This window comes from Poeciliopsis prolifica, unplaced genomic scaffold (assembly GCF_027474105.1).
Source record: "Poeciliopsis prolifica strain line A6 unplaced genomic scaffold, Auburn_PproV2 SCAFFOLD033, whole genome shotgun sequence".
Classification (NCBI taxonomy): Eukaryota; Metazoa; Chordata; class Actinopteri; order Cyprinodontiformes; family Poeciliidae; genus Poeciliopsis; species Poeciliopsis prolifica.
The window spans coordinates 1867569-1895044 of record NW_026562408.1 but is presented as its reverse complement, the minus strand read 5'-3'; the positions used below and the strand labels follow the sequence as shown (position 1 = coordinate 1895044).

At 40.0% G+C, this 27476-nt stretch overlaps 1 protein-coding gene across 3 annotated transcripts; it reads right to left on the bottom strand.

Annotated features, from left to right (window-relative positions):
• Positions 1-6: 6 nt before the first annotated feature.
• On the bottom strand, positions 7-25766 carry LOC129373603 (NLR family CARD domain-containing protein 3-like). Of its 3 annotated transcripts, XM_055051620.1 has the most exons (9): positions 25514-25766; positions 23138-23222; positions 22586-22659; positions 21365-21646; positions 18609-20367; positions 4612-4791; positions 3490-3663; positions 2190-2342; positions 7-1732 (listed from the first exon to the last, which is right to left on the bottom strand). In XM_055051620.1, exons 2-9 carry the CDS (start codon positions 23212-23214, stop codon positions 1267-1269), a joined length of 3165 nt encoding a protein of 1054 aa, XP_054907595.1. In that variant the 5' UTR covers positions 23215-23222; positions 25514-25766; the 3' UTR covers positions 7-1266. The 3 variants fall into 3 exon arrangements, with proteins under 3 accessions (XP_054907595.1, XP_054907596.1, XP_054907597.1); XM_055051621.1 differs by having other exon boundaries at positions 23138-25766; XM_055051622.1 differs by lacking the exons at positions 23138-23222; positions 25514-25766 and having other exon boundaries at positions 21365-21538; positions 21630-21646.
• Positions 25767-27476: the final 1710 nt, after the last annotated feature.

The following is a 27476-nucleotide window of genomic DNA, read 5'->3' as shown; positions in this document are numbered from 1 at the left end:
TGACTCATCGTTAAATACCCACGAACCCATATCACATAAGAAATATAAAAAAACAATCATGAACCAATCAGCAATTCATTCCAGTGATTCTGTGAGGACTGACTAAATCAGTAAATTACAGTAAAGAGCCTGATGTAACATCAGGCTCGGAAATTTTCACACGATGTGCCACAATGATGCACTACACACAGGAAAGTACACTGGATTTGGAGTTTGGTCCTCAAAAACAAAAAAAAAAGATAAGAGTTACACAGAGGGACTGATCTTTTCATGCTGAAGTTCTCTAGAAAACTCAAAACATGAAATATGGAGTTGAAAAAGTAAAAACCAAAACAAAGTGAGAAAACTTAAAGCTGAGAATCAATGATGATGCAAAATGTCATTATTTAGATTTTAGAATGAACATAAAAAGATAAAAACATGTAAAGTCTTTTTTTTTATTTATCCAGATAAATGATGGATGTTCCTGAAAACTGGTCCCGAAAGCTGATTGATGTCCCACAAGAAAGGTCAGTTTCTGTGGGACATACAGTTCTAAACTGGTAAACTGATTTCTGTGATGGAAGCTGAAGTTTCTCTGCAGTTTCCAGTAAAGCATCTTTTTATCTGTGGAGCTTTGAGAAACATTTTCATGTCAACAGAAGGAAGAAGCAGCAGAGAAAAGAGATTTGAAGTGTCTTTCATGACTTCAAACCTGAACTGAAAATGACTCCCATGTTTCCATTCTTAGACCATTTCTGGTTCCAGGACGAAAATAAACCCGAGAGAAAAAAGATAAACTTTCCAGTTGAATCTAGTTCAGATCAAAACTCCATGAAGCCTCTAAATCAGGGTTGTCAAACTCCAGTCGTTAAGGGCCAGTGTCCTGCAACGTTTAGATGTGCCTCTGCTGCATCATACCTGAATAATTAGGTCATTAGCAGGACTCTGGAGAATTTAGCTACACAAAGAGGAGGTAATTAAGCCTTTTCATGCCAGTGTTTTGTACCTATGGCACATCTAAAAACTGCAGGACACCTTGAGGTCTGTACTTTGACACCTGTGCTCTAAATGGAGCCCCATTTGAATTGGATCTTTATTGATTCAAAGAGACAAACAATATCAGACACTAAATGACAGACATAAGAAAATAAACAGGAGGGACATCTTTGAGGTCAGAGGTCATTATCAAGATCCAGTCAGAGTCTCTTTAGATTCAAACTGCTGCAGCCTCAACCTCTGAGGATCAGCAGGACACAGAGACCATTCTCTACTTTACAGAGATCATCAGTCCCACCTGTCAGAATCATCAGGATCATTAGGATCATCAGAATAATCATGATCCACAAAATCATCAGGATCATTAGGATCATCAGAATAATCATGATCCACAAAATCATCAGGATCATTAGGATCATCAGAATAATCAGGATCATTAGAATCATCAGGATCATTAGAATCATCAGGATCATTAGAATCATCAGGATCATTAGGATCATCAGGATCCTCAAAATCATCAGGTTCATAGGGATCATCAGGATCCTCAAAATCATCAGGTTCATAGGGATCATCAGGATCATCAGGATCCTCAAAATCATCAGGTTCATAGGGATCATCAGGATCATCAGGATCCTCAAAATCATCAGGTTCATAGGGATCATCAGGATAATCAGGATCCTCAAAATCATCAGAATCATCAAGATTGTCAAAATCGCTGTAAGGAGCTATATAGGAGATGATGATGGAATTCCACCTGCAGAGAGAAGAAGGATGAAGAGAGCAGATGAGTGAGTGTTTCCAGCTTCTCTCCAGCAGCAGTCAGTGACACAGCACATCCACTAGACGGTTTCCAGGCTGCAGTAAGACTGATCTCAGAGCTGTGACCAAGATGAACCTAGGTCACAGCTCAGTTCAACAGTTGTTTCCTGTTGAACAGAGAACAAGCAGATTTACTCTGGACCCTGGAGTCCAGCTGGACTTCCTGGAGACATGGACACAGCAACAACACTCATCTTCACACCAACACAAACACAGCAAGCCGATGCTCCTCTGATTTGCTGATTGCTGTCTCTGTGTCCAATCAGGAAGCCTGAACCATTCTCCTCTCACTGAGATGCTGCAACTTTACTGGGAACACTGTTGCTTTGATGCTAACTGGGTTTAGTTCAATATGCTGAGAGCAGCTGGTCTCACTACAAATATTTACTTACTTTACAGTATTTACAAGATCCTTCAGCTGCTGAACATCTGAATCCTTTAGGCCGTTTCCTCTCAGGTCCAGTTCTGTCAGATGGGTCGGGTTGGACTTCAGAGTTGAAGCCAAATAATCACAGCTGCTCTTTGACAAACTGCAGATTATCAATCTGAATAAAAGATAAAAGATGTGAGCTGAAGCCAACAGGATGCAGGTTTACCAGTCCAATAGAACCAGTTAAAGATTCTCATGAATATTAATGCCAACATGCTGTTGCTTCAAAAAAGACCTGCTGACTTCAGAAGCAGAAGCAGAACCAGAACCAGGTACTGGGTCATGTTGTGTTGGAGGATTTTAGTCAGTAAAATCATTCCAGGTTTTTCATTGATTATCGATTTGTTCCTGTCAGATTCCAGGAGCTGGAATTCACTTTTCTAGACTGGGCTGAATGACCTTTGACCTGCTTTACATGAGGAGAATTTCTACACACTGGGGGTCCAAAATGCTTGACCTGAGATCAGCGGGTCCAACTCAGTTACACAGAGGGACTAAATTAAACTCTGGATCCAAGTCCATGAACAAACTCAGAAAATATTTATTAGCAGCTCCTGACCCCTAGTGGGTCAGGAGTTGCTGGTACCTATCTCCAGCTACGTTCCAGGCGAGAGGCAGGGTCACCTGTTGTTTCTGTCGCAGAGCAACACAGAAACAAACAGGACAAACAATCATGCACACACACACTCACACCTAGGGAGAATTTAGAAAGGACTGCCTCTAGACTGTCAATTGACCTGACAGTCATGTTTTTAGACTGTGGGAGGAAGGCGGAGAACCCAGAGAGAATGCACAGGGAGAACATGCAGACTCCATGCAGAAAGACCCAGGACCTTCTTGCTGCAAGGCAACTGTAGGAGCCAATTGTTGTCACCACCAGAGGGCGTATTGTTTTGTTTTCTGAGTGTCTGAGGGGGATGGGTTATTTAAGGTCGATTGTAATGGTGTTCAGGTGTTGAGCATTGGGAAGAGGACACAGTTTTTTACTGTGTTTGGTTTGACGGGTAGAAACGAACTTTATGTATGTAAATGGAAATTATAATAAAAGACTTTCATACTAAAGAAGAGCACTACTCTGAAACTTAATCCGAACGCACGTAAAAACGAACTACACCCAGAGGCAACCACTAGTAGCGCTAAAGTAAAGGATTTTGGACGCTACAGCAACAGTGCTAACCAACTGCACCACTGTGCAGCCCTTGATTTATAATCAATTATATATAATTATTCACAGAACTATCAATAATTATATAATTACATACTGCAATGTCTCCAGTCTGCAGCCTTCATTCTGTAGAAAACTACAGAGCTCCTTCAGTCCAGAATCTTTCAAGTTGGTTCTACTCAGGTTCAGTCCAGTCAGATGGGTCGGGTTGGACTTCAGAGCTGAGAACAGAGACGTCCAGCTGGTCTCTGATAAACTGCAGCCATTCAATCTGAATAAAGAATAAAAGATGTGAACCAACAGGATGCAGTTAAAACTGAAATATGAACAAATAAATAATAAAAATGTAGAAAATAAATTTTCCTGAACGTAAAAGAAACATGATGAACTGATTCTAACATCTGATCCAGTCAAACTGGTTTAAAGAGTCCAAACCAGCAGAACCAGAACATTTTATCAAATAAGAAACTCAAAGTTTTCTATCAGTCTGGATGAGTTGAGCTATTTCTGCTGGTTCCTGATCATCAAACCCAACTTGGTAACTGGATCAGAACCAGTCAGGTTCTTCATTAATGGCCTTTGGGTTCCTGTTAAAGCTGCTGAAAGCCAATTGAGGCCATTATTTCCTCAGGAGACGTGACCCGATGAAGCGTCGTCACAGAGACGAGACTCCAACCGACCGACAGCTGTCAGACTGAAGAGGACGGTTCCTCTCTGACCCGGCCCAACAGAACCACAGTCTCAGGACAAAGCTGAGGAACCTGCTGCTGCTGTAACCCTCACTTTCATTCATTTCATCTAGATTTGCTTTTCTACAAACAGTCGTTTCTTAGATGTGTCATTAGTGAGGATTTGAACTTGTCAGTGTTTGTGGCTCGACTCTGGAGGATCAACATTACATTCTGGATGTAGAGATGAGAATCAGAAATAAAACAATCTGAATATTTACCAAACCAAACTGAAACATCTCCATTAATAACATCATCTGAATTATTTTACTCATTTTCTTCATCAGTCAGAAACATTTTAAAGTGAAAAACTGAAAAACAAAGTTCAATAATCTCAAAGTCTGAAATAAGAAAATAATTCATTTATAAAGTAAAATATTTCAGAGCTTTTATTCCGACATTTAAACAGGTTGTTTTGAAATAAAATATATTATTAATTAATGATTAAAGTATCAATAAATGATTTTATTGAATAAATAGAGAAAACAAACCTCAGATTCTTCACTTTACTGACTGAATTCTCCAGGATCTCGAGCAGATGCTTCATATCAGAGTCTTCACCATTCAGCATGAAGATCTCACTGATTTCCAGTTCAGTCAGATCTGGGTTGGATTTCAGAGCCGAGGCCAAAACTTCACATTCAGCCTTGTAGAGCTCACAGCCACCAAGTCTGTGATTAGAGGAGAAATAAATTCAGTTCTGATGAAATCAGTCTGGATCATAAACAGACTAAAATATGATAACAGTGATGTCATCATCTGATCATCATCTGATCAATATCTACTGAGTTTGACCCCACAGAGAATCTGTGCAGTTCCTGATTAAAGTCCAGGTTCAAGTTCTGGTTCTGGTCCAGGTTCTGGTTCTGGTTCTGGTCCAGGCTTCATGTCCTCAGACCTTCAGTTGCAGTCAGATCATCATCAGTGAAGAAAAAGTTTTCTCTGCAGCAGGTGATGAAGAGATGAATGAGCTGAGCTCTACTGGCAGCAGATGGAGATGTGAAGAGTTCAGAGCAGGTGATGAGAGGACTGAGCTGAATGACAGAAACTACTGGAGATGATGGAGAGGAGGAGGAACTGCTCACAGCTCTGACTTGGACTAGACGGTTTGGGTCCTTAAGATCTTCCATCAAGCAGGAAGTGAGTTATAAATGAAGTGAGCAGAACAGGAAGTCCAGCTGCTGTGGACCCCTGGCATCTCTGGGTTTGTTGAGCCAATATCTGCTGCATCATCATTAATAATAGTAATATATTGTATAGAAACATGTTTCCCAGCAGCAGGTTATTAAATGCTGCCACAGAGGAAACTGGGAGCAGAACAAACACATGATGCTCCAGTTCTGTCTCAGTTCATCTGCTGGATTTGATGCTTTAACAAAGTAGAAAGTGGACAGTCGTCAACCTGCTGCAGCTAAAAGCTTCAGATTGTTCTGGTCGTCCTGCAGAGCAACAGCAGAACCGGTTGTTACGCCTTTGTTTTGTTTGTATTACATGTCCACCCACTAGGGGCACTGTTATGCCAGGAGCATATGTTATGGGTTTGTGTTCTTCGGGGCTCTCTGTCTGTCTGTTCGGGGGATGCACATGGCGGAATAAAGTTGAGCAAAGAAACAAGTTATTTTTATTGACTAACATTGGTAGCAGAGGATGGTTAGTAACTACAGAGTTCCGCCAACGTTTGAGGAAGGAAAGCCTTACGAAAGCTGGAAGAATGAAGTCAACATTTGGACGAGAGTTACAGATTTGGAGAAGAAAAAGCAAGCACTGGCTGTCACCCTGGCTCTGTCTGGAAGAGCGCGGGACACGGCGATTGAAATTCCGGTAGATGATCTAAATAAAGACACTGGCCCACGTTGCCCTTTTCCTGTTGTGGGCAACGGGGCCCGGCGAATACCCGTGGTTAAACGGACAGCGGAGTTCGGCGGTAACAGGCGCTTAAATTCCGTGACAAAGGGAAGGGGGAAGAAAGGGAAGGAAAAGGGAAAAAAAAAAAAAAAAAAAAAAACCTTGGTATTTTATTCTATGTTGCATGCCTTTGTGTTTTGTGTTTATGATGTAAAGCACTTTGAAATGCCTTGTAGCTGAAATGTGCTATACAAATAAAATTTGATTGATTGATTGATTGATTGATTGGAATGACCACATTGTTCGCTAAACTAGATGACTTGTTCTTAAAAGAGGACAAGGACAGAATCTATGAATCATACTCGGATTTTGACCGGATGATAAAAGAAGTTAACATGTCGATGGCGAACTATATTATTGATTTCGAGCAGCGTTACTCGCGGATGAAGAAATACAACATGGAGCTACCTGACGCTGTTTTGGCTTTTAAGCTTTTGGACACTGCGTGTTTGGACAGACAGTTGGCTTTAACGGTATGCTCAGATGTAACATTTGCTTCTATGAAGTCCGCTTTGAAGAGAATATTTGGCGAGAAAAGAGGTGCGGCAGCAGAAGGCATTAGCCAAGAGTCCGTGTTTGCAACGGAGCATTACATTGTATTACATGTCCACCCACTAGGGGCACTGTTATACCAGGAGCATATGTTATGGGTTTATGTTCTTCTTCGGGGCTCTCTGTCTGTCTGTTCGGGGGATGCACATGGCGGAATAAAGTTGAGCAAAGAAACAAGTTATTTTTATTGACCAACACCGGTCCCGCTGCTCCTTCAAGTCTAAATCAGATATTGATATGACACTGAAACATTCACTAAAGTCATTTTCTGGTTTCCTCCAGCAAAATTGAAAAGTCTCAGACAGAAACAATTTTAATGTTTAATGTATCAGGGTTGGTGGAGGGACTCGAACCCTCAGGACAAAAGTTAAAAAAAATTATTCTCATCAGTTAATATAATATTTCTTTATATCAAATGTTGATAAATACAGAATAATAGAAGGTCACAGATGAGAGACGTCTGATCATGCAGAGTGTTTATGACTCCATTTGGGTCATGAACCAAAGAAACCCTGTGGAGGCTCAACAATAATAATAGTTTATTAAATGACACTAAATTTAACAGCTTTGAGGAAAAACAGCTCAAAGATGATATGAACTGGAACAACACAGAGGATATTTCTCCCTGGATTTTATGGGATGAAGCAAAGACTTTATTTATCTAGTCCTCTAAAAAAATAGAGAAATATTTAAAAGATATCATTGGAAAACTGAAATCTCTACAAATATGACGTATGGAAAATAATAATGATCACATTTTACTACAATCAGAGAAACAAGCCCAAACTGTTTTCATGAAACTAGATGGAAGAAAATGATCATTTTATTAAACTGAACTATTATGAAAACAGCCCAAAAGCAAAGAAACTGAGAGCAGACTAATAGATTTATCATTAAATAAAAAATCCAACAGATAAAGACACCGTTCTCTAAAAGACATAAAAGTCTTTTGAATGATCCTCCACTCAGTTCTGCTCTCAGCCTCATGCAGTGCCATCGTCCTCTTGAGGGTTTTTCCTGCTGCTCTGGATTTACCATTGATAGAAACAGATCAAAATAATCCACTAATAACTGAGGAGGAGATCAATAAAAACAATTAAAAACTGAAAGGGAACCATACGCCAGGTGAGGACGGCGACCCGGCGGAGCGGCTGCTTAAGGATTGATTTAATCAGAACTTTGTGGAAGGGAAACACCGCCATCTTGGATCAGAGCAGAGATCTCAGTGATTCCTAAACCTGGTAAAGATAAAACTGAAAGTGGTTCATAAAGACCAACATCAGTTTGAAACATTGAGGACAGGATATTTGCAGCATCACTGTATAAATATTTATAATCCCAGGAATTACAGACACAGATCAGATTTAATCTGATTTTATAATCAACATTCAAACCCATGACAACGTGAGACGGGCTTTTCACCTCACAGGTCAAAGAAAAAACAGAATCAGTAAACTCAGTTCAGATGCTGAAAAGGCTTTTGATTCAATGTGTTGGAAATATTTTTATTCAGCTCTGGACAGATTTAACTTTAATAATCAGATTATTGGTTGCTTTCAGTCTGTATGAATCACATTCTGCCAGGATTAAGATTAATGTGGATTATCAGATACAACAGAAAATTTGATAATCCACAGAAAAGGGCCACAGAAAAGGGTCTGTGGCCGAGGCTAAACCCTCAGCCCCACCTTGCTGTTTTTATTGATCCATCAGAGAACAAAAACATTACAGGTGGAACTATTAAAGCACATGTGTCAAACTCAAGGCCCGGGGGCCAAATCCGGACCGCCATAGCTTTTTATGTGGCCCTCCACAGACTAGACTAAACACTAAGTGTGATTAAATATTATATTATCAATCATATCAATGCAGTTTTTATCTGTTTACTGCTAATGTATATCAATCAATCCCTCCAGTTTCTTGAGAATTTAGTTGATATATGATTATAGTCCGTGATTTATACAGCGAGTAGATAAACAGTCGCATTTATTAGTAGTTCCTGATGGGACTGAAAAGATCTTCAATAATATCATGTAATTTTAAGAATTCATTGACATATTAACAGTTTGTGAACAGGTTTTATCAACACATTCTGGCACAACTGGCCCTTTAAGAGCCTTCATGAACTTGATTTGGCCCAAAACGAAAATGAGTTTGACACACCTGTATTAAAGGAACAAGACCTGACGATGAGCTGCTAATGCTAACTGACTCGGTGTCAGCCTACCTACCCTGATAGCACATGATGCTAAGTCAACGTTGAATTATAGTCAGAATGGCTGATTTTTAGTTGTCTACAAATGGGGAGAAAATTTAAAACAACATACATTAAAGCTAAACAAAAGAATCCGAAATAACAATAACTGACTATGTTTGGTCATTTGCAATTCTGTGATTCACAGCTCAAGTTCAGGTCTGTTGAAGAAATTTTATTGGAAAAACTTAGTGAGTTTTTTAATTTCCTCCAACATTAAGAGTAAATGATGTAACAACCCTGAAAATGCAACACGTTGGAGGAACGGGCTCTTTGCACCTGCCGCACTGATGTCACAACTGCATGCCCAAATGCGGCTCTCTTTTTTCCACTTCCAGTTACTATAACTGCTATAAAAGACAAAGTCATACTTAAGACACAAATAAGACCCACCAAACAAGGAAAAGGCGAGAGAATCCCGAGGGAGACGCCCGACGCTATTGGACGGAGGTTGAGAGCGAAGACAGGAAAGTTTGGATTTGAGTTTTGACAGATAAATGGGACTTAAATTAAAGTATGGATGAGATGGATTTGGGGAAAACTGGCGGAAATAATGTAGATTGTAGTGAAGAGGAAAGGATGGATGATCAAAATGAAGGGAAAGAGTGGGAAAAGGTGCAGAAGGGTGGAAAGAAGCAACGAGCTGCTGAAAGAAAGAGGAAAAAGCGAAATTAAGAAAGTACGGAAGGCACTGAGAGTGAAGGATCTGAGAAAAAAGTAGAAGAATCAAAAAACCCAAATATGAACATTATTATAAGATTTGATGAAGAAGAAGGGGTTAAGAAGATGGATCCACTGAAATTAACAAAAGCACTTAAAGCGCATATTGGGGATATCAAACATGCTAAAGTTTTGAGAGACGGAAATCTGTTGATTGGGTGTAATTCGGAAGATCAGGTGGTAAAAGCGAAGAAATTAGGTTGGGTATGTAAAGTAAAAGTTAGAACAGTTGTTAGAGTGGGGGAAAAGAGAAATATTGGAAGTAAAGGAGTTATCACTGGAGAGCCTTTCAGTGTAAATATGAAAGATTTGGACATTTAAAAGAAAGAAATAGGGAAGTAAAAGGAGCACAAAGAATGACAAAAGGTCCAGAGAAAGTTGAAACAGAAACTGTCCTAGTGGAGTTTGAAATGAAAGAGGTACCAAAGGAGGTTTTCTTTGGTTTGATAAGATTTAGTGTCAGGGAGTTTGTGCCTAAACCAGTAAGATGTTTCAATTGTCAAGAGTTTGGACATGTTGCAAAAATGTGTAAAGGAAAAAGGAGATGTGCCCGATGTTCTGGAGATCATGAATATGGAAAATGTGGAGTTGGAGTAAAGCCAAAGTGCTGTAGTTGTGGAGGAGAACATAGTGTTGCTTTTTGGGGATGTGAAGTGATGAAACAGCAAGTAGCGATACAGAAAACGTTTGTGCAGAAAGTAACATATGCAGAAGCATGTAAAATGGTTGGGAAAGAGGAACAAAATGGGAAATCTTTGACAGGGGAAAAATCTATAATCCAAAAGGTTATGGAAAAGGTTGATAGGATAATAGAGGAGGAGAAAAAGAAAATGGTGACGTTTATTGCAGGAGTGATAAATGCAACCTCAGATGTGAGATCAAAGACAGAAAGGATTCAGATTATTGTTAAGGCGGCATGCCATAGTTTAGGGTTGAGAAATATTAGATGGGAAGATATAAGAGGAGAACTATGTAGTCAAAAGAGTCAGGAAGGATAATTTTAATCTTACAATGGAATGCAAGGAGTCTATTGTCAAACGGTCAAGGTTTTAAACAGTTTATTTATGAGCAGAAAGTTAAACCTGATATAATTTGTACACAGGAAACGTGGCTGAAGCCTTTTTTGGATTTCAGAGTGAACGGATATATTGTAGTAAGGTATAATAGAACAGAAGGAAATGGGGGAGGGTGTCTTTCTCTGATTAAGGAAGGTATTCCTTATAAAATAGTTGAAAAGAAAGGGAAATTGGAGTATGTAGAAATTGAAATATGGATAGAAAAGAAGGTAATTTTGATTATAAACTTTTATAATACATGTAAAAAGCTTGAAATAAGTAAACTTGATGAGATGGGTATGAAAGGAAATATTTGGTGTGGAGATTTTAATGCTCAGCACTCTTTATGGGGAAGTACAAAAGTTGATTATAATGGTAAGGTTTTAGAGGAATTTCTAGATAATAATAACCTTGTATGTTTGAATAATGGTGACAAGACAAGAATTGATATTAATTCAGGTAAGGAATCTGTAGTGGATTTAACATTTGTTTCCAGTTGTTTAGCTCCATTATGTGATTGGCAAGTTAAAAATAAATCCTTTGGTAGTGATCATTACATTATAGTCAGCAAAATAAGGATGGGTCAGGTGCAGAATCTTGAAATGTTAGGAGGGAAGTGGATATTTAGGAAACGAATTGGGAAAAAATTAATAACTTATGTGAGAGTAAGATATCAAATATAAAAAATGATTTGAGTATAGAAAATATGAGTCGTGAGATTAGTCAGGGTATATTAGAAGCTGCTGAAAGGTCTATTCCAAAAACATCAGGGAAGAATAGAAGGACATTAGTTCCATGGTGGAATGATGAGTGTAGAACAGTGGTTAAAGAAAGAAATAAAGCATTTAAACTGGTTAAAAAGTCTCATAATTTTCAACATTTGATCGAATATAAAAAATCACAGGCTAAAGTAAGGAAAACAATAAGAACAGCAAAAAGGGTATATTGGAGAAATTTTTGTGACAAAATTGGTAATAGTACAAAGATTGGGGAAGTTTTGGGGATTATCAAAAAAATGGGGGGAGATAGAAGAGAATGGAGTTATCCAATATAAAATAGAAACAGTATAATAGCAATAAATGACAGGAAAAAAGCTGATATTTTAGTAAGCACATTTGTGGAGATTCATAGTGGGAAAAAATTATCAGATAAGGAAATAAAGGGTAGAGAGAAAACTAAAAGAGAAAATGGTGGAATTTTAAGAAGAAAGGAAATTATTAAGGATGAATTGATGAACGATCCTTTCTCTACTGGAGAATTGAAAAGAGCTTCGGGTAGAACAAGAAATAGTGCTCCAGGTAAAGATGAAGTATGCTATATTATGCTAAGGCATGTGAGTGATGATGTTTTGAAGAAGATATTAAATTTGTATAATAAGATTTGGAAAGAGGGAAGAATACCTAGTGAATGGAAAAAAGCGATTGTTATTCCGATAAAGAAACCTGGGAAAGATCATAGTAATCCTGAAAACTATAGGCCGATTGCTTTAACATCTAATATATGTAAGCTGATAGAAAGGATGGTGAATGAGAGGCTAGTACAATATTTGGAATCAAGGAATATAATTGCTCCGTATCAGAGTGGCTTTCGTAGAGGGAGAGGAACAATGGATCCTGTATTGTGTTTAGAAGATGATATTAGAAAAGCTCAAATTAATAAGGAAACTGTTGTGGCTGTGTTTTTTGATGTGGAAAAAGAATATGACATGTTATGGAGAGAAGGATTAATGATTAAACTACACCAGATAGGAATAGGAGGGAGTATGTTTAACTGGATATGGGATTTTTTGTGTGATAGAAATATACAAGTTAAAATAGATTGTCATGTTTCAAAATTGTGTCAAATAGAAAATGGAACTCCTCAAGGAAGTGTGATAAGTCCAACGTTATTCTCGGTGATGATAAATGATATTTTTAATGAAATACCAGTTAGTTTTGGGAAATCACTATTTGCTGATGATGAAGCATTATGGAAAAGGGGAAGAAATATAGAACATCTTATTTTGAAACTTCAGGAAGGTATAGATTAGGGGTCACCAACCTGGTGCCCGAGGGCAGCCGGTCGCCCGCAGGGCCCTTTTCAGGAGCCTGCGGAGCCACTTCTAAAAATAGCCATTATCATTAGGGAGCACTACCAAAAAATAATTTAATTAAATGTTTTTACATTTAAGTAATGACGTTTGTTTATATTTAGAGTTCAAAAGAGGGAAATGATAAAAACGTTTAAAATGAATTGCTTTACGTATAAAACTCTTTCCTGCTGTTAAAGTTCAGAACTGCGCGCAGGCGCCTGCAGGAAACTATCGGAGCACAGCAGCGCCTGCAGCTGCACTCTGCATACCTGGACATTTTCCGTTAAGTAAAGAAAGAAAAGAATAACTTCTGGATTTTTTATTATTTAACCCTATTTACTATTAACAAAATTGTGAAGAAAAAAATAAATAAATTGTGTCAAAACATCTTATTCGTAGCGCACACCTGGGAATCAACACAACCTCTTTCCGTGAACCACATGAGGAGGCTTCGCTTCCATGTCTTTATTATTTAGCATCGTCTGGAAAAAAGTCTGCTGCTCTTTGTTTGAGTTTGTGCTGATTTTTGCGCATTGGAGAGGTGCTTGTGCTCTTGCAGGTCAGGTGCAGTGATAGTTTTGTGTCGGACCTTTATTTTTTCCACATCTGCTGGTGTCAGCCAGCGGGTGACCTGTCCGTCAGCTGTTCGGTTCGCGAAACCAAGAAAAAAGCGAATAAACCGGCGACCCGCCAGAACCGCGCAGACTGTCAGAAGCTCAGGCTGAACGTAGAACAACAGGAGGTTCAAACCCAACTCGTTCATTTTTAGCTTGCAGAAAAACGCAAAGCCGTGAAATAAACAAAAGCAAACTGACCAATAAGACTGACAGCTGTGTGTGTATAATATGTTTTGACACAAAAGATATTTTATTTTCCACAATTTTGCTAATAGAACAGATGGTTAGATAATAAAACAATAACACTTCTTTTCTTTTTTATTTAAAGGAAAATTTAAAGGTACTCAGTGCTGTACAGCTGCAGGTGTTACTGCAACAATCCATCAGTTTGCTTTTGTTCATTTCAGTCACTTGTGGCCAGAATCACAAAGAAAAACTCCAAAAGGGAATCAAACTTAAAACTCTGAGCTAAAAACTTCGAATCACATAATAACAATTAACCATAGCTGCCATGGTAAATTATTACTGATAACTATTGTTAGTGGTCCTGACATTAATATGATCAGGCAGTTTTATTATATATATATATAAAGTTATATATATATATATATAAAATTCCCTTCTCACCCACCGCGGGTGGTTCTTATCCTCTGAGCTCGGGTCCTCTACCAGAGGCCTGGGAGCTTGAGGGTTCTGCGCAGTATCTTGGCTGTGCCAAAGACTGGACATTTCTGGACTGAGATGTCTGATGTTGTTCCTGGGATCTGTTGGAGCCACTGCTCCAGTTTGGGGGTTACTGCCCCGAGGGCCCCAATGACCACAGGCACCACTGTGGTCTTCACCTTCCAGACCCTCTCCAGTTCTTCCCTGAGGCCCTGGTATTTCTCCAGTTTCTCCTTTTTCCTGATGTTGCAGTCGCTTGGTATTGCTACTTCTACCACAACGGCTTTCTTCTGTTGTTAGCCACTATGACAATGTCTGGTTGGTTCGCCATTACCATTTTGTCTGTCTGGATCTGGAAGTCCCACAGGATCTTAGCTCTGGCGTTCTCCACCACCTTTGGGGGTGTTTCCCACTTTGATCTCGGGGTTTCCAGTCCATATTCTGCACAGATGTTTCTGTACACAATGCCTGCCACTTGGTTATGTCGTTCCATGTACGCTTTCCCTGCCAGTATCTTGCACCCTGCTGTGATGTGCTGGACTGTCTCAGGGGCCTCCTTGCACAACCTACACCTTGGGTCTTGTCTGGTGTGGTAGATCTGGGCCTCTATTGCTCTGGTGTTTAGGACCTGTTCCTGGGCGGCCAGGATGAGGGCCTCTGTGCTGTCCTTGAGTCCAGCTTTTTCCAGCCATTGGTAGGATTTACTGATATCAGCCACTTGGGTTATTTGCTGGTACATCCCATGTAGGGGCTTGTCCTCCCATGATGGTATCTCTGGCACCTCAACCTCCGTTCCCTGTTGTCTGAGACATTCACTGAGCACATTGTCTGTTGAGGCTTTGTCCCTGATGTATTTATGGATCTTAGTTGTTTCGTCCTGGACAGTGGTTCTCACACTCACTAGTCCTCTGCCTCCTTCCTTGCGGCTCGTGTACAGTCTCAGGGTGCTGGATTTGGGATGGAACCCTCCATGCATGGTTAGTAGCTTTCTAGTCTTAATATCTGTGGCTTTTATCTCCTCGTTTGGCCAGCTACTTATTCCAGCAGGGTATCTGATTACTGGCAGGGCATAGCTGTTTATCGCACGGATTTTGTTCTTGCCACTGAGCTGGCTTCTCAGGACTTGCCTTATTCGTTGGAGGTATTTAGCTGTCCAACGAATAAGGCAATAAGAAACAAACTTGGGAAAGTCATATAGATCACACTATGGAAAAAAGTAAAAAGGTTCTTAACACTATGAGGTGCTTGACAAGATTGACATGGGGTGCAAACTTTGAATCACTTAAAAATATTTATGTGTCATTAATTCGATCTAGAATAGACTATGGGAGTGTGGTGTATGGATCAGCAAGCAAAACTAGGTTAGACAAATTGGATATTATTCAAGCCAGAGCTTTGAGAATTTCCTTAGGGGCAGTTAAATCTACTCCAATATGTGCATTACAAGTAGAGTCAGGAGAGATGCCATTATGTATTAGAAGACAGCAGATCATGGTAAATTATTGGATAAGTTTAAAAGGACAAAATGAAGATCATCCAGTTAAGAAAGTGCTACAAAATTGTTGGGAGAGAGGAAAGGGGAAAAGTAATAGTTTTGGGTGGGTGGGAGATGATAGAGCAAAAACATTTAATGTATTTGACAAAGAATTCAGTCAAACAGTAGTATGGCCTGTGAGACCAGCATGGTCATGGAAATATATTAATGTAGATAAGTCACTATTAGATAGTCAGGGGAAAAAGATGATAGATATGTGCCAAGAGTTTTATCATCAAATACAAAATAAATATGATTATGTACAGATTTATACTGATGGTTCAAAAGATCCTAAAAACGAAGTAACTAGTATAGCAGTAGTGATTCTAGATTTATATACAAAGATTTCAAAAAGAACATCTGATTACTTGAGTATCTATGCAGTAGAATTGTGTGCTATATTATTAGCTTTAGAATGGGTGGAGGATAGTAAAGGAAATAAATTTATAATTTGTAGTGATTCATTATCAGCATTGATGAGTATTGAAAAGGGATGTTCAAGTAATCATCAAAATATATTATATGAGGTTATGGCTGTTCATCATAGAATATGTGAACAAAATAAAACTAATATTATTTTGGACTCCTGCTCATGTAGGTATTTTAGGTAATGAAAGAGCAGATAGGTTGGCTAAAGAGGCTAGTGAAAAAGAAGAAATTGATATGTTAGTAAAGCTATCGAAATCAGAGGGGAAAAGTATAGCTTGGAGAGAAAGTAAAAAGATATGGAAAATTAGGTGGGATAGTGAAATTAATGGAAGGCATTTATACAGGTTTCAAAATACAGTTGATGTAGAAAGGGTTAGAGGATTAAATAGAAAGGTAGAGGTAATTATAACTCGAATAAGAACCGGGCATAGTTTATTAAATGGAACTCTTTATAAGATGGGGAAACATCCTACTGGTTTAAGTAGTTGGTGTGATTCTGTAGAAACAATGGAACATGTTTTTATTAGTTGTAGGAATTAGGCTGTACTGAGGAATTGAAGTTTGAAAAAGTGGTTGATCAGTTAAATAGTAGTGAGGTGAGGAAGAAAATTTTTCGTTTTTTTAAAAAACAGTGGGATTATTTTGAGAATTTGAGAGATAGATATTAGGATCCAATAGATGGCAGTAGTGCAACAAAAATGGAAGCAAGCTGCCGTTAAACCTAAAGAAGAAGACACAAATAAAACAATACTATGTACTTTGTTTAAGTTTCGTGGATTTCCAAGTGATCCTGAATTAAGACGGCTTGTAAATATTAATCACTACCAGTTAAAGCTACCATTTAAAGCTAACACTGCACAACAAAGTTTGCAGCCTTCACTTTACTCCAGATCAGCTTCTTCAGCCTAAAGACGAAGGTAAAGGATCCGTCCTGTGTTATTTCCATTAAATTGCTTCTGTATTCACCCTGAAAGAGAGAGTGTTTGGGAACGAGAGAGCAGAGCCGGACAGCCGAGCCACTGATCCGCCTGTACACACCGCTGTAAGCACCGTCCTAATGAGCCTGGGCTCGTTGCGCTTCGTCAGGCTGGAAGCAAAAAGCCTGAACTGTAATCTGTCCCCCCCTCCCCGCCCGCGTTTGTTGTGGTTAACAATAAATACATATAATATACTTGAGAATAAGGTACACACATTGGCCATTAGAATGGATGAGAAATGTTTAGATATCTAAATAGCAGATTTTTTACAAAAAAATGTCTGAAAATATTGCCTACTAGCATAAGCTAAAGCTAATGTTAGTCACAAAGTTTAAAGAAAGTAAAACTCACCTTCGTATCTGTGAATGTATAACGAGGCGAACATCTTAAAACCTTTCTCCGACTTACTTGTTGGGGCTTCGGATCGATGAACATTATTAATTATTACATTGGAAAAGCCCTACAGATACCCGGTGTAAAGCACCGTTTTCAATAGATCGGAAACATTTGAGCCGTTTTTCCCGAACGCGGAAGCTCAGGTGCAACGAGCCCTCTGTATTTTCATGTCATATTAGGAATGTACTGAGATCGCCCCCTACTTGTCGGAGCTGATAAAGGAAATTAATGCATGAAGGACTAAAATTTAACTTGTGATTTTACTGAGGTGTACTCAGGTAGTTTACCTCAAAGACTGAAGAAGTCAGAATGACATCTAATATTAATATTACTAACAGCACAAAGAAAGCTGTAACTCACAAGTGGCTTGATGTGAAACAATCATCATCTTTGGACTGGAAGGAAATAATTCAGGAAAGTCATCCAATGGAGAGACTGACTTTCATTAAAACTTTCGGTTGATAAACAAAACATATTGGAAGAAATAAAATGTCCGCCTGAACCTGGCACCAAATGTAGGGTCAATGTAATTATCTCTTTTTTATTGTGAATGTTCTCACATTGGGTTTTACTCTTTTATTATTTAATTTTCTTTGTCCAACACGATACTTTCCATTGATACTTTGCAGTTTTCGAGGCACAGAATACCGGGAGTTGAACAGACAGCTCAGTACAGAGGATCAGGGCAGAGGGAAACCTCTGCTCGCGTCTGTAAGTAGCGCTCCATTACGATCAGAGAGTATCAGCAGGAAATACGTCTTCTGACAGATTTTTGGTTGCGGGGACGCTGGCTCTTTCCTGTTTCTTTCTTTTAGCTGGATTGGGCTGAGGATCCCAAAAAGTGGAGCAGCACTGGAGCGTCACGCAGTCAGCTGTGGGTCGGCAAGAGAGTGCGCTGCAGACGGATCGCCTCCATCAGAAGCAGCATACTAAGCAGAGCCTAACCTGTGGGCTCTAATTGCTGACTTTTATTTCAGGACAATTGTTAAATCCTGGATTTTATTGAGAAAAAGAGGAATGTTTTATTGTGTCACTAGTGAAGTGACTTCCTTGTAATAAAATTCCTTGCACCTGATTGCTTTGCTGTTTGGGTGTTTAGAATTGCTTGCTCCTCCTTGTGCTAAAGACAGAGTGTGGGGCCATATTGGCCACATATTTATATTTCTGAAACTGCAAAAATAACAAAATATTAAATAAAATTATTCAAAGGATGAAGGAAGTGGTTAAAGACCAAAAAATCCAGAAACAACTTGAAGAAACAGGAAGATAATAGTGCTTGAATCAGCATTCACACAATGAAAACATCTGGACTCACCGAGCCTTTCTGCAGTTCCTCACAGCTGGAAGCAGTCTCAGTCGTCCATCATATGACGCGTTATACTTCTCCAGGTCCAACTCATCCAGAACCTCTGACATCTGCAGCATGAAGGCCAGAGTTGAACAGTCAGTCTCTGAGAGCTTCTTCCCTGAATCCAGCAGCCTTTGGATCTCCTGATAAAATGAGACGTCGTTCATCTCCACCAGACAGTAGAAGATGTTGATTCTTCTATCAGGAGAGATTCTATCAGTGTTCATCTTCTTCAGGTTGGTGATGATTCTCTGGATGGTTTCTGGACTGGTCTCTGTCTGACCCAACGGATCTTCTAAGACTCTCTGGTTGGACTCCACAGTGAGACCATGAAGGAAGCGGACAAACAGGTCCAGGTGGCCATTTTCACTGCTTAGGGATTTCTCCATGACTTTCTTCATGAACTCATCCAGAGATGTTTCATTGTATTCTTCTCCCAGGAACGTCTTGATCTCCTCTGACTTCCTGCTGGTGAAGCAGTGGAGCATGTAGACTGCAGCCAGAAACTCCTGGATGCTCAGATGAACAAAGGAGTAGACTGATTTGTTGCCCACCCGACTCTCCTTTTCAAACATTTCAGTGAACACTCCAGAGAACAACGCAGCATCTTCTATGTTGATGCCGCACTGTTTGAGGTCTTTGTCAATGAAGATCAAGTTTTCCTTCAGCAGCTGCTCAAAAGCCAGTTTTCCTAGAGACTCAATCAACTTTCTGTTCTCTGGACTCCAGATAGATTTTGTTTTTCGTCGTCCATCAAACTTTTTCTTCTTGATTGCGAAGTGAACTTCCAGGAACTCTATGTACATCTCAGTGAGAGTCTTGGGTAGTTTCTCTCTCTCTCTGGTCTTCATCACATCCTCCAGAACTTTAGCAGTGATCCAACAGAAGACGGGGATGTGACACATGATGTAGAGACTTTTTGATTTCTGGATGTGGGAGATGATCCTGCTGGCCTTCTCTTCATCATTTATAAATTTCTTCCTGAAGTATTCGTCCTTCTGGGGGTCAGTGAACCCTCTGACCTCTGTTACCATGCCGACACATTCAGCAGGGATCTGATTGGCTGCTCCAGGTCGTGTGGTTATCCAGAGGAGAGCAGAGGGAAGCAATTTCCCCATGATGAGGTTTGTCAGCAGAACATCCACTGAGGTGGACTTTTTAACATCAGTCAGGATCAAATTATCATCAAAATTGAGAGGAAGTCGACACTCATCCAGACCATCGAAGATAAAGAGAACCTGAAACTTTTTAAAGCTGCAGATTCCTCCATCTTTAATATCCTCAAAGTGATAATGAATCAGTTCCACCAAACTGAACTTTTCTTCTTGCAAGTTATTCAGTTCTCTGAAAGTGAATGGAAATATGAAATCTATGTTCTGGTTGGTTTTGCCTTCAGCCCAGTCCAGAGTGAACTTCTGTGTTAACAGTGTTTTCCCAATGCCAGCCACTCCCATGGTCATCACTGTTCTGATTGGTTGTTCACTTCCAGGTGGTACTTTAAAGATGTCTTCTCGTCTGATTGTTTCTTGTTTCCTGGATTCTGTTTCAATGCGTCTGACTTCATGTTCCTGGTTGACCTCTCTAGTTAACCCCTCTGTGATGTGGAGCTCAGTGTAGATCTGGTTCAGAACGGTTTTATTTCCATGTTCTGCGACACCTTCAGAGAGACTTTGGAGTTTCTTCTTCAGATGGTTTTTAAGCTTCTGTTGACACTGAACATCAAAATCTGAAAAAAACAATCAAACCATTTCAGTCATTCAGAAAATCTAGGTTTTTTTTTAAATAAAACTCAGTCTTGTGCTCACTGAGGTAACAGATAGAAGAAAAAAGCAAATAAATAAAGGTTCTTGCTGCACAAAGATGATGAGAATTAGTTTTGTTCATTTAAAACTCTCATGGTTTTCTCAAGAAGGACCTCGCTGTAGCAAACAGAAAGGGGTGGGGATGGACACCTGTCAGTCTCATACATTATATGGAAATGGGACTGTTGCACTGCGGAAGTGAAGAGGGCGCTGTTTCCTATAATATCCGCAGTCTCCCGTTTTTATTTTCTTTCGAAATATGTGATATATTTTCACCTTTAGGAAGGAGTTTCCCTTTCATCTATTTTAACTTTTCTCTTTTATTTACTTCAGAGAAGCTCACAGTTTTTAACAAATTCTTTAGCTTTTGGTCCACTTCTAAATCTGCTCCTGAGTCTCATTTTTTGTCCCTGCTATTGCCTCTGGTGGTGTGGGGAGGTAACACAACTAATCTAATTACATTACTAAATCAGAATACTACAAAGTCTTTATTATTTACTATTAATTTTGGCATTAATTAAAAAATTTATTATCTTATTTAACACCATATATTTCTATTTCTTTAAAGATGTAGAGCTAATTAAATGACCTAAAAAAAATAAATAAAAAGACACCCTCACACGTCTAGAGGCAGTAGCAGGGATGAAAAGATGAGACTCAGGAGAAGATTTAAAAGTAGACTGAAAGCTATGGAATTTGTTAAAAACTCTGAGCTTCTCTGAAGTAAATAAAAGAGAAAAGTTCAAATAGCTGAAAGGGAAACTCCTTCATAAAGGTGAAAATATATCACAGATTTCAAAAGAAAATAAAAACGGGAGACCGTGAATAATATAGGAAACAGCGCCCCCTTCACTTAATATATTAAATGTTTTCTCTGTGGTGGCAAATTTCGAAATCTTGTCAAAACAGACTGTGTCTCACCTGGACCAAGGAAGTCAGAGGACAAACCCAGCTGCTTGGACAGAGTCGGATCCATTTGATGAAGACGTTTGATCATCACTCTGCAGGCTCTCTGTCCTTTCTTCATCACAGCATCTATGGTGTCACGAGCCTTGTCTGCTCTGGTTTGGTTCTTCTGCAGTACATCCTCTATCTCTGAAAACGTAAAGATCCCATCTGATAGAAGGTCATCGAGAAGCTGTTTCAGGATTTCCTCAGAAACTCTCTTCACAAACTTAGGGCGAACCTTGGAAAGTTTTTTCTCTGCAGAAAAAATCAGAAACAGGATTAATTTACATCTGAGAGAAAAACATGATGAAGATCACCTATTCATGTTGCTCCATCCAGAGATTCCCCTCAGAGTCTGCTGATCAGCTCCTCAGGTCTAAAACTCTTGTTGTGTTTTTGCCTCATATCTGAGTGACGACCACTGATTCTGTTTACATGAGAACAAATGAAGCTTCTGGTTCATCATTTCTCTAAGCTTTAGCATCTCTGTCACCAAATGTTGGAAAAAAAGACACAGCAAGTCTTTGCATCTGAGATAATAAATTAGTCATATGTCATCCTGTATTGAAATTCACAAATCAAATATGTTTCAAAAAATTTAAATATTATGCAATTAAGACACAACTAAGAGACTACAGCAAGTATAAAGTCTAAGTATTTTAGTTTTTGAAGTAGAACAGTTTAAAAATGCTCAAGATAGTGAGAAATTGTGTGGAACTGCCCTTTAGTCATTTTCTGAAAACACATAAAACACTTGAATAATATATTAATTGCTTAAAAGATTAAATGTCAAAATTAAAACCTGGATTTGCCCACAAATAATTAATTATTGCCCAACCATTATCTGATTGATGCTCTCTTTTTCCATCCTGTCTGCATTTTATTCCTCTTAATTCTCTGATGTCTCGTCATATTGATCCTATGAAGTGTTTGACTAGAGCTGGTGGCATAGGTTATGGTGCAAAGCGACCGTTAAGAATAAGTGATAAATTGTTTATTTTTCTGAACAGGCTCCAATTCAATGATGACTATGTTAGCCAGAGTTACCAACACACAAGTTCCAGTTACACTAGCTGAAATAATTGATCACAAAAAACTTTTAAACCTTGAATTTCCAAATCTAAAGATGTCGATCTGGTCCAACAGGAGGAAGGATGAAGCTCTGATTCCTCCTGTTGTTCAGTTCAGTCTCACCTGGAACACGGCTGCTCTGTTTGGCTGTCAGCCGTTCAGCTCCTGTTCTGGATCTTTCCCCAAACTTCCTCCTCCTGTGAAGACATTTCTTCATCAGTAAAATATTTCACTATGAAGATGCTGGAGCTGTCCTACTGAAACTGTTCATGAAGGCCCACCACTAACTAGAGACCAGAAATTGGGTCAGAACAGAACCTCAGAGCATTGATGATCTCCGGTTTGAAGTTCTGCTTCGTATTATATCTGATTTCATGACTGATACCGTGTTCCCAGTCTTGAAGCTTCTGTGCTTCCCTGGGTTTACAAACAATCTGAGTCGTTGCTCCTCACGTTGTTGGTTGTTTTTGTTTTCATGCAACATTTTCATAATTTCTCATTCAGACTTTCATTCAATCTCTGATTTACTGACTGACATCCTTCATGGCTAACTTTAAATTAAAATACCAGAAAATTAAGTTGCTGTTTCCTGAAATACTGAAGATCAACCAGTTCATATAATTTATTTTTTCTCTCTGTAGAGTCACATGAATCAGTTAGAAAATGTTTTCCTACGTTCTGTCTGAGGCACCAAGTTCAGTCCTGAAGTCTGGAGGTTCTGCACTGTTCTTTTCCCAATGCCGATCTTCCATCTTCTGGCCTTTTGGAGAGAGAAACCAGAACCAGTCAGTCCAGTGATCCAATTCACTGGACAGTTACCATTCACCAATAGTAACTGTTCTGTGAAGCAAAAAGGTGGTTCCCATCATGTGTTCAGAGGATCAGAGTGAATTATATGAATGAATGACTGAACATTTCCTATGAACTAGTGAACTTATTTAGCTCCCACAGCAGACTTGAACGCATCATGATTCTGTTGTAGCTCTGTATGGAGGGAGTCAGTGTGCAGAAGGTTCTGAGGGAGCAGCAGCTCAGGTTGGGTCCACAGCTCTCCTCCAGACAACCGGGTCCAACAACATGTCAGCCTCTGTGTGCAGCTCAGCAGGATTTCCTCTCAGCAAAAAAGACACATAGCAGCTTTCAGGAACCACAGCATCCAGCTGAGGTATCAGCTGGACCCTGTCATGATAAAAATTACAATGAAATCACATCTGCTAGTCAGGTCATATGAAATGTTTGTGAACTCTCACCAAAAGAATGATTTGGGTTACTTGTACGAGGTTGGAAGGTTGCTTTCCACAGCTGCGTCAGGACTAGATTGTTTTTTATTCCTTATCATTGTTTTAAAACTTACACGCTCCCTCGGCCTGGAGAGCTTTGTGAGCTGGGGGAGCCTTGCATCTAGACTGGCTTGATTATTGATTGTCTTATGAGCTCTCTGTATTGTGCACAATGCATGAATAAACCTGATTGAGTGATTCTACCTGGACCAGGGGTGTCAAACTCCAGTCCTCAAGGGCCACTGTCCTACAGTTTTTCGATGTGCTACAGGTACAAAACACTGGAATGAAATGGCTTAATTACCTCCTCCTTGTTCTCCAGAGCCTTAATGACCTAATTATTCTATTCAGGTGTGGTGCAGCAGAGGCTCATCTAAAAGTTGCAGGACACTGGCCCTCGAGGACTGGAGTTTGACACCTGTGACCTGGACAGTGCTTGGAAAGAGATTTTTTCCACGACAACCCACTGCAAGGAATTATGGGTAAACAGTTGCTTCAATAGGGAGATGAAGCCCCCCTCACTTAATGAGGCCTGAAACATATTTAGTCTATTGATCTGATTGAACTTCAAAATAAAGCGACACATTAACACAACTTATTTTAGTTAGGAACCAGTTTGTTACAACTGATTTAAAATGTTTGTAAAATTATTTATCCATCCAGCCATCCATTTTCCGGTCACCCTTCTCCCTAACGGGGTTGGGAGGTGCTGGTGCCTCTCCAGCTGCGTTCCAGGCGAGAGGCAGGGTACACTCTGGACAGGTCGCCAGTCTGTCGCAGGGCAACACAGAGACAAACAAGACAAACAACCATGCACACACACACTCACACCTAAGGAGAATCTGGAAAGACCAATTAACCTGACAGTCATGTTTTTGGACTGTGGGAGCAAGCTGGAGAACCCGGAGAGAACCCACCATGCACAGGGAGAACATGCAAACTCCGTGCAGAAAGACCCCGGGCCGGGAATCGAACCCAGGACCTTCTTGCTGCAAGGCAACAGTGCTACCATGTGCGCCACTGTGCAACCCCTAAAATTATTTATTTTATTATTTTTCCATTTATAAGTATAGTTAATTTTAGGGGTGAACAGATTGAAGTTTTCTGGCTTCCTGCTACAAGGAGGAACAAGAAGAAAACCTGGAAAAAGACAAAACTCTGTGAGGACGAAGAGAGGAAATCTGTGGACTGCTTAAAGCCGGTTCTGATCCACAGACAAGAGAAACATCAGTTTCTGATGAACCCCAGATTGATGAGGGACGGAGTGATGTGATTCACTTCCTGTTGATTTCAACAAGCAGAGAAACTAGTTTACAATGTTTTAGTTCTGGTTTTTAGGTTAAAACACCAGAGAGTCACTGCAGCAAGAACATTGATGGACTGTAAAAGTTACATTAAGTTCTCAGTTTACTTAAATGTGAAAATGTCATTATTGATCCACACAAACAGATCAACTTTAGATGCTGCTGTCTTGGTAGATCATAGCTGATCATTCACCAGGTTAACTTCGCAGTAACTGAGCTTTGTGTTTATAGTTTGTTCAATATTTCTCTCATTGTTACTTATATTTGCATAATGTAACCTCACTTAGCATCACAATAAAGTTTTTCATTTTATCTATTTTCTTTCTTCAATAAAGTAAATAGAGCGCTGCTGCGGGGACCACGCCTTATGACAGCCGAGCAACCCAGGTCGAGGTGTCTGAAACCCATGTCTCTTGGAGCTCCCGGTCCAAGAGACATGGAGATGGACATGGAGCGGCAACACTTACCTCTGTTAACAACTCAGCAGTCTTATGTCTGTCCTCCGCTCAAAATGTAGGCTGATCTGAAGAAACTGAACAAAGTTAGTTTCAGTTTCTGTATCCACAGGAAGTCAAGTAACTTGTGTTTGCTTCTAGAATCAAAGTTTAAGTGATATGAATAAATATTAACAGTTCAGTTAGATTTAAAAAGGTGAAATAAAACTAGAATGAAGATGGAAAACCTTCAGTATTTCTGTTTTGTTGTTAGTGAAGCAGATCTGAAGATGAACAGCTTTTTTCAGCCGAACAAACTGCAGTAAATATGTATTTAAGGAGGATTATGAGCGCCCTCTGGTGGTGAACTATCCGAACTATAGACATTCCTCTTCATTTATTTGTTGGACTTTATTTGTTCTCATTTACTTTTATCAGGTCAAATAAAACCAGCTTACTTTAATGTTGTTAAATAAGAGTCACTGCAGGGTTAATAAATGAAAATGAAAACAAAACTGTTCTTCAGTAAAAATCCTCCAAAAAAGATTAACTGAGGGTAATTTTGAGAATAAAAGGCTGAAAAAATGTAAATAAGTTAATATAAAGTTTAAATTATTAGTACTTAATGTTACTTAGTTCATTTTGTATCACTGAATTGATCTGTGAATAAATGTATTACACTTTCCATCCATCGTCTACCGCTTATCCAGGGTCGGGTCACGGGGTTAGCAGCTTAAGAAGGGAGGTCCAGAGTTCCCTCTCCCCAGCCACTTCTTCCAGCTCCTCTGGGGGAACCCCAAGGGGTTTCCAGGCCAGCCCGAGACATAGTTCCTCCATTGTGTCCTCTCGATGTGGAGGAGCAGCGGCTCTACTCTGAGTCCCTCCCGGATGACTGAACTTCTCACCCTAACTCTTAAGGGAGAGCCCAGCCACCCTACGGAGAATTCCCATTTCGGCCACTTCTATCCGACATCTTGTTCTTTCGGGCATGACCCAAAGTTCATGACCATAGATGACGGTAAAAATGTAGATCGACCAGTAAATTGAGAGCTTCGTTGTTTGGCTCAGCTCTTTCTTCACCACGACGGACCAGCACAGTGCCCGCTTCACGGCAGATGCTACGCCAATCCGCCTGTTGATCTCCCGCTCCCTTCCTCCCTCATTCATGAGGGAATACTTGAACTCCTCCAATAGAGGAGGAGTTCTTTATTGAAGACCCCCCGACCCGGAGAAGTGACTCTACCCTTTTCTGGCTCAAGACCCTGGCCTTGGATTTGGAGACACTGATCCTCATCTCGGCCGCTTCACACTCGGCTGCGAACTGCTCCAGCAAGAGTTGCAAATCACAACCCGATGAAGCCAATTGGACCACATCATCCGCAAAAAGCAGAGATGCAATCCTAAGGCCACCAGAACGGATCCCCCCCCCACCAACTTGGCTGCGCCTAGAAATTCTGTCCATAAAAGTAACGAATAGAATCTGTGACAAAGGGCAGCCCTGGCAGAGTCCAACCCTCACCAGAAACGAGCCCGATTTATTGCCGGCAATGCAGACCAGACTCTGACACCGGTCATACAGGGACCTGACAGCCCGCATCAAAGGTGGACCAGAATTGCCTTGAAGCCGTGCGGAAGTCTTTTTCCATGGCCTCTCCGAACTCCTCCCACACCCAAGTTTTTGCCTCAGCAACCACCCGAGCCCGCCGGTACCCATCAGCTGCTTTCGAAGTCTCAGAGGCCAAAAAGGTCCGATAGGACTCCTTCTTCAGCCTCACCGAAGGTGTCCACCAACGGGTTCGAGGGTTGACGCCACGACAGGCACCGACAACCTTTCGGCCACAGCTCTGGTGAGCCGCCTCGACAATGGAGGTATGGAACATGGTCCACTCAGACTCAATGTCCCCAACCACCCCTGGAATGTGTTCGAAGTTCTGCCGGACATGGGAGTTAAAGCTTCATTTCATAGGGGATTCTGCTAGACGTTCTCAGCATATCC

Bases quoted from the DNA above. Each gene is read 5' to 3' on its own strand.
- LOC129373603 (XM_055051621.1), bottom strand. From the start codon at position 23,214: ATGGAAGATCGGCATTGGGAAAAGAACAGTGCAGAACCTCCAGACTTC. The intron at 20,368-21,364 runs GTGAGACACAGT...TGTTTTTTTCAG, and splicing joins CTCTGACTTCCTTGGTCCAG to ATTTTGATGTTCAGTGTCAA. The intron at 2,343-3,489 runs GTATGTAATTAT...TCTTTTATTCAG, and splicing joins TGCAGACTGGAGACATTGCA to ATTGATAATCTGCAGTTTGT.